The 10,398-nt window shown below is 34.1% G+C and overlaps 1 protein-coding gene across 4 annotated transcripts in view; it reads left to right on the forward strand.

Annotated features, from left to right (window-relative positions):
* The window catches only part of spoon (A-kinase anchor protein spoonbill), a 72,164-nt gene extending 62,385 nt beyond the window's left edge, over window positions 1-9,779 (forward strand). For all 4 annotated transcript variants that reach the window (XM_085957896.1, XM_085957898.1, XM_085957899.1 and 1 more), the window contains exons 4-7: window positions 1,009-1,148; window positions 2,305-2,482; window positions 5,335-5,684; window positions 8,017-9,779. In XM_085957896.1, the coding sequence (XP_085814022.1) occupies window positions 1,009-1,148; window positions 2,305-2,482; window positions 5,335-5,684; window positions 8,017-8,085 (737 nt within the window). In that variant the 3' untranslated portion in view covers window positions 8,086-9,779. The remainder of the gene's footprint in view (window positions 1-1,008; window positions 1,149-2,304; window positions 2,483-5,334; window positions 5,685-8,016) is intronic.
* The last annotated feature ends 619 nt before the right edge of the window (window positions 9,780-10,398 follow it).

The following is a 10,398-nucleotide window of genomic DNA, read 5'->3' on the forward strand; positions in this document are numbered from 1 at the left end:
TATGTTTCAAGTGAAAACTAAATGCCAAGCTCAACAAGGTGCTTGTTACATTGGTTTACTTCAACTCCCTTTGCGTTGGTCTATACTCTGTATATGTATATGAGAAGATCTGTAAGCATCAGTGGCGAAGGGTGGAGGTGGGCTGTTAAGATCTGCCATAAATAGTGCACATAAAACTTTGTTAGTCATACGTATTTTTGTTTATTGAACTTAGACTACAATTTACAGATGGTATTTGTTAGTTTTTAAAATCAATTAAACCCTGCCTAAACCAAACCATAATAGTTTTGGTATATTTTGGGCGATACGATAAAATTCTGCACACTTTTTCATTCATACTTATTTGTTTTCGTTGGATTATGGATACATATTGCACATATTGTTGGTTAATTTTTTTTTTAATTCATTAAGCCCTGCCGAAACTAAACTATAATAGATAAAAAATATTATTCTATCTATAAAATATTGAAAGTTATGTTTGATTTAATAGCATAATTTTAGATATTTTATAGATAGACGAGTATTTTTTGACTTATCTATTATGGTTTGGTTTTTGCAGAGTTTAATTGAATTTTAAAAACTTGCCAACACCATCTGTAAATTTTCATCTTATTTCAATAGAAATAATTACAAGATAAAAAGAACTTTTTATATACCACGTTTTTAAATTTTCTGTTGAATCATATAAACTTGACAATTCTATGTATTAATAAATACTTTTTTTGTACTCGATAGAAATACTGAATAAATATAGAATACTGAAATGTCATTTTGACATTTCGTATTGATTTCCATAGTAACGCACGTATATATTAATAATTTAGTTGGTAGGACTGGACACAAGAAAAAATGTGGTAAAAATACGTGTGACTGACAAAGTTTATTGTTCACCATTTATGACGGATCTTGACAGCCTACCTCTACCCTTCAACACTGGTAAGCATAGGGAAAATATGATACGCATATGTCATTTAAAATGAGACAGTCTGATATATTTTCTTTTTACAGGAACACAACAAGACATTGACACAGTCCTTGACATGGTTAGGCAGAAACTGCCTAAGAAGAGGTTCCCCAGCCTTAATTTGAATGACATCAGCGGAGACTTCACTGATGATGAATTCGCCTACATGTCTGACTGTTACCATGTAAGAAAGCCTGTCGTACATTTATTTGTTTGCTCTATTTTTAATAGAACGGATTTGCTATCCATCCATCGTCAATCCCTGCGGTGGAATAGTAGCAGAGAGCCCGTTTCCGAGAACTCTGGTACGATTGAATCCGAATTAATAGTTTTATCCAGAACAAGGACTCGATGGATTGGACGAGTGGCTAACAACCATTCCTCATTTTAAAATCTCTTGATGTACCTTCCACTCTGGGAGGAAGGATTGAAAATGGTAATTTAACTTATATTTTAGTTATTAATAAATACAATTTTATGAATACAATATCTGCTCATTCTCTATGTGTATGCAGAATTTTAGTATCAGTATTAATTTGACCTTTTGTAATTTATCTGTGGGTTTAATTTACTTGAACTCTTATACAATGTCATTTTTATCATTATACAGGTTCATTAAAAAATGAGCTTATATTTTTTTTATTGGTACAAGTAAACCCCATTAGGAAGCTAAAGAAAAGTGTCGTTTGGTGTATTGTATACTGTATAGTATGCAGAAATAAATTCAGTTGTTGAGAATTAAGGCTCGCACATCAGAATTCGCCGCATGTCGAATTCGTTAATCCACATAACAAACGTTGCCAAATGCAGCTCCGCAGATTGGTTGAATGCAGTCGTACAACATAACATGTGCAACAGGTCGACCATCGACATGAATGAATGTTGATTGTCGCGGCCGCCGAGTTCGCGCATGCGCAAAGCGCCCGATGCGGCCATTTGAATCTGGACGTCAGTGCGCGACACACAAAAATGGCAGACGAACAATTTAACATTTCTTTCGTTCAAGAGTATCCGTGTATATATGATTATACACGGAGAGATCACTCCAAAGGGGAGCCTTCTACTTAAATATTTGTGGTAGGTACCAAAGTATAATAATAACTGCTTCAGCGTTCGATGACATTTTGCGTAATGGAGTCTGGTTGGGAGTATATTATTATTTTGACATTTCGAGATGCGGTGTCGCTAGTGACGCTAGTAGATGTGCGGGTTCGTCACCTGCAACATGGTCGGAACTCAGTCGTGTCGAACGAGGCGAGTTTTGATATGAGAGCCGCCTAAAACATGATTATACAATCATCTAACATAAAACAATTGTATGATTATTCTGTTTGTTTTAGCTGAACCTGGTCGAGTGTGTGAACAACGACACGATAGTGAGTTGCTTGGTGAGCCCTTCGCAGATCTTCCTGCAGCAGCCCATGCACCCCACCTACCCCTCGCTTCACATGCTCCACACCCTTATGGGAGTGTGCTACCAGGACCCCCAAGTGCCCAGCCTACCTTCCATTGTCACAGGTTGTTTAAACATTGCAGTCTAACGTCATTCGCCTGATTGAAATCGTTGAACTATCAACTACTCGTTTTATAGAAATCATTAAAGACACATACGGATGTGCCGTATAGATATTGAAAATTAATCATTCAGTGCTTCTTTGGGAGCTAAACCTGATCACTTAGTAGACATTCTAGGAGTTTCTTTACTCATCTGCCTAGTCCAAACCAAAATACATCTGTGTGTAAACAAATGAACATTGTATAACTGTTCGAAGTTATACAAAAATAATTTATGAATTTCTATTAGAACAATTAAAATATCCATGTTTTTGTATTTTGCCTCTGGAATGGATCGAAAACATTGTTCACATACAACTTCATTCGCATGGCTATTAGGTAGTTAATTTCACCGTTGTTAGGGTAGGGTGCAGGTGGCTAAATTGGTGAAACACATTGGCCGGAAACCGATGGATGCAAGTTTCAGTCCTGTCCGGTGCCATATGTTTTTTCAAGATTGTTTCTAATAGGTATGCATCTGAAGTATTTCCAAGTTATGTATGTTCATTAAAAAATGTTGCATTCACAAGACTCAAATCTTGTGAATTATTTGTAGAATAGTTTATTATTTTATTTTACTAACCACTATCATTCCTAGGTTGAGAATAATACCCATATTTCACGTAATATCATTGTTCTGTCAATGCGCACATTATACATTAGCGTAATAGCGTTTGTACATGTGCATGGATTTACTTGCATCAGTAGTGTGTTATTTCAAACTATCACGATAATAACTATTTACACATTAAAGTGTTGACTGCCTTTCCAATCTCATCCTTCAAACATAAGCGAGACGTGATGTTGTCATTGTGATCGTTATAGATAATCGGTAAACGTCAAAATGTTCTGTGCGGTGTAGTTCGTATTTCTTCCGGCAGGTTCGCTACTATCGATTTACTGCGCATGCGCACCGCCATGCACGAACCAATTATTGCGTGAAAATTCAGAAGCTTCTAAACTTTGATCCAAGTATGTAATTTTGCAACTTGCCCAATAATACGTTTTTACATGTGCATTTTCTTGGTATGGCCATGATAATACGTACTGTTAGCAGTAAATCCATGCACGTGGAAACAGGGTATAATATATTATATAATAAAAATATTCTGAAATTTAATCGAGGCAATTAACAGGAACAGAGCGAAGTGATTTATTATTATATTCATAAAACCTATCAAATTAATTTATCAGGTGTGTAATCATAACTAATATTTAAATACTAATATTGAAATAAGATGTTTCTGTACAAAAAAGTAGTTAATATAAACTGAACACATTCAGTTTTTTTCTTTAGTCTTTGAATTAAGCTCAATAAAGGATCATTATGTGTCGGTAAATTTCAAAACCTGCTATAACACTTTTTTTAAATAATTAAGATATATATATCTGTTACACCGAATGTGCGAAATTGACTATTACATGAAATGGGCTAAATTTTGGCTAATTCATGTAATAGTCAAGCCTGTTGCCTTATTCATGAATAAGGTAAATTTTCTGCCGAGTACATGAAGTCGCCAGGGCATGGAATTCTTAAACTGTCAACATGACAGCAGAAAAAGTAAATATAATACGGATGATTTTATTAGTTATAATTGGACATAATATAATATTATTAGGTTAGGTTGGCTTAGGTTAGGTTAGGTTAGATTAGGTTTTGAAATTCTGAATTATTCAACTGAATGTCCATTTTGAGGTTAGCTAACAAGTGTCAACAATACAATCGACCATTGCATGTACGATACCCAAGCACGAATCAAATCGCGAAAATACCTTTAAATAAAATTCATCCGTTATCATATTATAGTTCTAGTTTTTTTGCGCATAGTAAATGGACATGAACGTCATTTTAGTTATTGATTGGTATATTTTTATATTATAATCAATGACATTTGACACAAATTTGGTTAGTTGCAAAAAATACCACCGGAGCGCGACCACCTATTTCGACCATAGACAATATACGTATATTTTGACCAATCGACGAGCATTTCACACATTTAGTTTAGTTGCAAAAAATACCACCGTAGCGCTAGTATCTAATTTGTCCAAGACATGAAGTAGGCAGAAAAATTACTGCCGATTTCACGCACTCTCCAGATATTTTGTCTAATTTATGAATAAGACAACGGGCTTGCATTTTTCATGATTTAGGCAAAATTTTGCCCATTTCATGTAATATTCAATTTCGCACATTCGGCGTAACATATCAATGGATTCGTTATTAAAATCTCAATACAATTGACTGTCATTTATGAAACAAAATCAATGTGTCTATCAATTCCCGCTATAACACTATGTGTAACATTCATAAACCTTTTTCATTCAAAAAGTTTTTATTGATTTTCTCAAAATAATGAAATAGTGTATAGCGGGTTTTGAAATTTAACAACACATATTTTATATTATTATTTATAAATAAAATCATTTCACAATGAAAACTCAGATGGTCATACATACTACCTTTGAAATGGAATGACTAGTAAAGTCATTATCATATTATATACTACTATATCCCCGTGTATTCCGTGAATAAGTCTAAAAAAATGAATTCTCAGGGCAGCTCTTTGTAAAGTTGGTATTCTTTGGTAAATCAGATTATTTATGTATTTGGATGATTTTAAATTAAATGCTTGTAAATTCTCAACAAACTAAAATTTAAGGACATTCTCGATTTACCACAGAATACCAACCTTACAACGAGCTGCCCTGAGAATTGATGTTTTTAGACTAGTCAACATATTCACGCCATACACGGATATATTATATTGGTATCTGAATATTTGCCTAATTGTATGTTTTCTTTTTGATTTTAGAGGGCATGGTATGCGCAGCCCCGACAGCAAATAACTGGTATAGGACACAAATAATTACCACCAACATAGACCAAAACACTTCCTTGCTTAAGCTAGTCGACTTTGGAGGATTCATGGAGGTCAACCACTCATTATTGAAACAGATCCGCTTAGACTTTATGATGCTGCCCTTCCAAGCGACGGAGGTCCAGCTGGCGCATATAGCCCCTGTCGATGGAGGGGAATGGGCCCCGGAGGCTGTCCAAGTCCTGGCGGGACTCTCGAGTGGGCAGTTACTACAGGCGCAAGTGGTCGGTTACGATGAGATAGGAATGCCCCAAGTTTATCTTTACTTGACGTTGGGACCACAGGTAAGCCTCATTTCAATTGATCTTTGAGTATTTGAAGAGTATACTATATCTGCTGTAAATGTGCATAATATAGATTTAAAATCATAATTTTCTACTACTTATATAGAATTTATTTTCTAATTTCATATAGCATTTTAGTCACTGTCATTTCTATAATGTAGTAATTCAAGCGTCCCATGTTGGGATTTGGCCTCCACCACTGATTCTTGCCCTTGTAAATTGTCTCCAGTCTCCATACCCCTCTGCCCTGCCCTGGTCCTACTCCACAGTCAATCTACCTCTTGTGTGGTCTGCCTCTAGGTACCAAGTTCACTCCGGTGTCCTGTCTGGCAGTATTTCAATGACTCGTTTGTTACAGTCTTTGCGACATCAAAATCCACCAATGGTTTGTCTTTATTCTGTAACCTGCATTTTGTAGTGTGGGTCAAAATATTTTCTAAAGATTAAAATCATGTATTTTCGAACAAGAACTTCTTGTCTACTTGTTAAAACTGTGAACTAATAAGTCCCCCTCCTATGCAGTTTATCGTACTTCCGTTTCTATCAATTTATGTAAGTTGATGCTTTTTATAATTAAAATATATGTAAAACGATTAGGAGTGATATTAAAATTAAAATTATTGTTAGTTAACCTTTTGTTTATTGCGAAGAAGAAAAGGAGTCGCTTCTAAAAAGAGAGCTGATACATTATTTAAACATGCGTTGCCGCCATGACACTTACGTCGCTGAGAAGTCTTCCATACGCGACTACAGTGACTTCTGGTTATCGACGAGATTTTGTTGTCGGACAGTAGGTGTATGTATTGTTGGACAACACGAAATCGGCGAGAACAGGAAGTCGCTGTGGTTGCATGTACAAAGAAGACTTCTCAGTAGAGGTGAGAAAACTGGTAAAACTGGAAAAAGAAAACTTACCAGTATAAAAAAATACTTTATATCGAAACTTGTTCCAAAATACTTTCTAGTATTTGGGATATTATATACAGCATTTGGCGTCACGCTAAATTGTCACCATTTCTGTCCTTCACTATACCAACTTTACAACTGGGGAGAAAGTGAGTGTATCATGGCTCGATATACGTGTATTATGCTATCTTGCGCGTGCGCATTTAATGTCAATAGTATTGAAAGTCTACCAACACCAACTAGCGAGTCGCGATGATCTCATCGTATGCGTTCGAACAAGTTTATTGGGCTACACGTACCGAGTATGGGTAGTTTCATGCCGAGACTTAAGTACACAAACTGGTGACAATATTTCCAACTCACCTCTACTTCTCAATGTTGTTATTTTTTGTGAAAACAAATCCTGTGAAAGTAGATTTTTAATTTATATTAATTCTGTTCTCGGTAATTCACTTCAAAGTTCAATATTATTATTCGATAATTAACAATAGTAGTAGAAGAATAGTGGAGGTTTGTATTAACAGATTTTGTTTTTACGAGAAATGGATGTCAGCCACTTGCTCTACATATTAGGTCCGTACTCTGACTCATCCACAAATTGAAAAACAATATATTGTGTACTTGCCAGACCCAGGATTCAAACCTGGGACCCATGACGCTATTGGCTGACGTTGAAGCCGCGCGGCCATCGCGGATTGGTTATACAGGGTAATAATATTACAGGGTTATTAATAATAATGTTTTTAATTGGTATTTTTAGTAAAATTGTTGATAAACACATACTTATTGTGAAACATCATTTTCTATAAAAATATATATCCACCTTACCTGCTCATTATTGTAAATTTGAAAACACTATGTACCTATCTGTTTAAATACAAGGTAAGAAATACATAACCAACCATACCTAAATACAAATAAGATTACAATATTGTTAACATCGTTTGGTTATTATGCACAATAATTTATGTTTTGTCACATCAAAATATTAATTAAACACGATTACAACGCCCACAAATCTAATATGTATATACAAACACACTTCCCTGCATTTTGAGGAATATTTTTAGTAATACAACATTCTATTTTGACATACCTGTCATGGCGGCAACGCATGCTAGAGGAGTGCTTAAATATTGTATCGGCTCTTCTTTTTTCTTCTTTGCAATAAACCAAAAGTTTATAAATAATAATTTTAACATCACTCCTGATCGTTTTAGAAATATTTTTATTATAAAAAGCTTTAAATTACGTAAATTGGTAGATCGAAAGTGCGATATAGTTGCATCGGAGGAAATGGTTAGATCACAATTTTAACACGTGGACAAGAAGTTCTTGTTTGACAATACTCTAATTTGCGCATTTAATCAATGTCCATTGGGTAGTTTCAATTGTGTAATAAAAATGTGTATGTTTTCATTTGCAGCAAGTGATATCTTTGAACCGAGAGCTAGTGGTGCGAGGCTTGGCAGAATGGATCGGACCAGAATCCTGAAGGCGACAGTGGACCGGAAAACAACTCTCCTAGAACACCTAGTCAACGAAAAATTTGTGTCGCTGCGACCGTTATTTAATTTTTTAGTTATTGTTATAAATTGTCCATCATTGACTCGTGTATCATTCGAGGCGCCACGAGCTGGGCCTCGTGCCGCCGCGATGTACTTTCCCAGGCATCACTTTGTACCCCTGTTGGAGTTTGCCTCTGCATAATTCTTTTATGACGCTGACAAACGTTTCATTTTCATTGATATAACGGCGCTTCATCGGTCGTTTTCAAGGCATTGTTTTAACATGCTGTACTTTTTAATAAGCAGAGTATTTTTGTGTGTGATCAGCATCGTGATAAGGGATATCTTTGGGCTCGTTGATTTTTGTAATGGTTTTTTTTTTTGAGAGGGATAATCTGATATAGATACATAATTTTTTGTATTTTATTATTCAATGTATGTCAACACAATCCATGACCCTATTTATTTATCTCCAGCTATTTAAACTATCACATCCCCGTGAGCCTTAGTGGCATCAAAAATCAATGCGAATAAATATTTGAAACCTTAAAAGATTCTTGGTCACATATAACTGGTACTTCAAATACGAATCAGTTAAAGCTTTTAGATTCTTGACATTGTAATTAAATCATCTCGTTATAACTTACATGTCCTGCATGTTTTAATTGTCTACGAATTAAAATTTTTAATAAAAAATACTCATTTTTGAATAAAAATGCAAGATGATACTTTTAATGCTTGACATACGAGATTAATAACATCCATATGATGACGCGGTCTTACAGTGAGAGTTCATAATTTGGTTGTTTTTATAATCTTCAAGAACTGAAATTATTTATATGTATCTAGTTAATGGTTTATGAAACTTCAAGGATAGAAAATGTTTTCGGAATGACAGGACTGTAAATAAGGAATCGAATGATTTGGCTTCTCGACTGAACATTATTATTGAACTGATGATTTTAAAAGGAAATGAATGCTGCATAGTTCGTGTGACATTCATAATAATACGTATGTGATTGCATTTACGTGAATGTTGCAGCATTTAATTTATTGTTTGATGGAATTAATCGATAGTATTCCACGGGCGACCTTTAATGCCTTTATTACCCACATAAGATTACATATCGCGAAGCGAATTAATATTTTGATGAAATTATGTTTCGGTTCAGAATTAATTTTGTGAAAATAACTATTTTGTCTGTTCTTATTTTAGAAAAAAATGTTTTTTGTTTTATAAAATAGTTAATTGAGTCGTATCGATTACCGAAAATTTTTATTTATGACTTTCGGTGGGTAATAGGGGGTTTTAAGCGGGTGCTCTTGACCGATCGCACTATTTGCTTCATCACTTACAAATTATACAGCGACTATTGTTTCCAATCCAATCATTAGTATTATATATTATATAATGTGAATATAGTAACAAAAAATATAGTATGTAATTTGCATGGTCGGCAATTTTTGCATGAGTATTTTCAAATTTGAATCTATTAGTCATCGATCGTCACACTATAAAGTAAGCTGTTGAACATTATTAAAATGTATAGTTTTTCACTTGTCATTAGATGTTGAATTTTGATATTTATCTAAAATTTGTTGAAATATTTGTATTCTGGTAAAGATTACTTTTGAAAAGCATACCACAAATCTTTAGAATATAACTTCTTTATAAACGTGTAAATAAAAAAATAAAAATATATAGCAAGCAATATGGACAGCCTTTATCTAAAAAATACGTGTACTTTCTATGATTCATAATAAAGTGCCCGGTAACTAACTCTCTTATGCATATTTTGGTTTGGATTTTTAACTCTTTAATTTCATTGACTGGTGCATTCACAGGTTGCTAAATGATAAGTTTTATTTTGCATTTATGTAATTTTTAGAGCTTGACTACCCACAATTGTGTTATTGTACGACTATTCTATTCTCTTAGGTTGCTCTACGATATTTGGGCGCTCGAAAAATAATTATGATTAATAATACAAATGTAATCAGTAGGACAGGACACCTGAACCGTGGCTCCCTTACGCTGACGTGATATGAAATTTGTAATTATTTCGTGAAGTTGTTTTTACTTAAATACTGAATATTGTATTCTTAGAGAGGTCGAGTGTTATATTAGTTTAAGCGATTGAGAAAATATAATTTAGTGAAGAGAAAATGGTTATATTATATAAAAAAAGATTTTTCCTGTAAATATTAGTGTATAAGACATAGTATTTAATGCAATCAGATGGCAATTTTTTCCTAAAAAAATGTTGGACATAGTTTCTGAACTAAATGCTGCCGTATCC

The sequence above is a fragment of the Rhyacophila brunnea genome, unplaced genomic scaffold, assembly GCF_057557595.1.
Source record: "Rhyacophila brunnea isolate RB1 unplaced genomic scaffold, BYU_Rbru_1.0 scaffold_7, whole genome shotgun sequence".
Taxonomy (NCBI): Eukaryota; Metazoa; Arthropoda; class Insecta; order Trichoptera; family Rhyacophilidae; genus Rhyacophila; species Rhyacophila brunnea.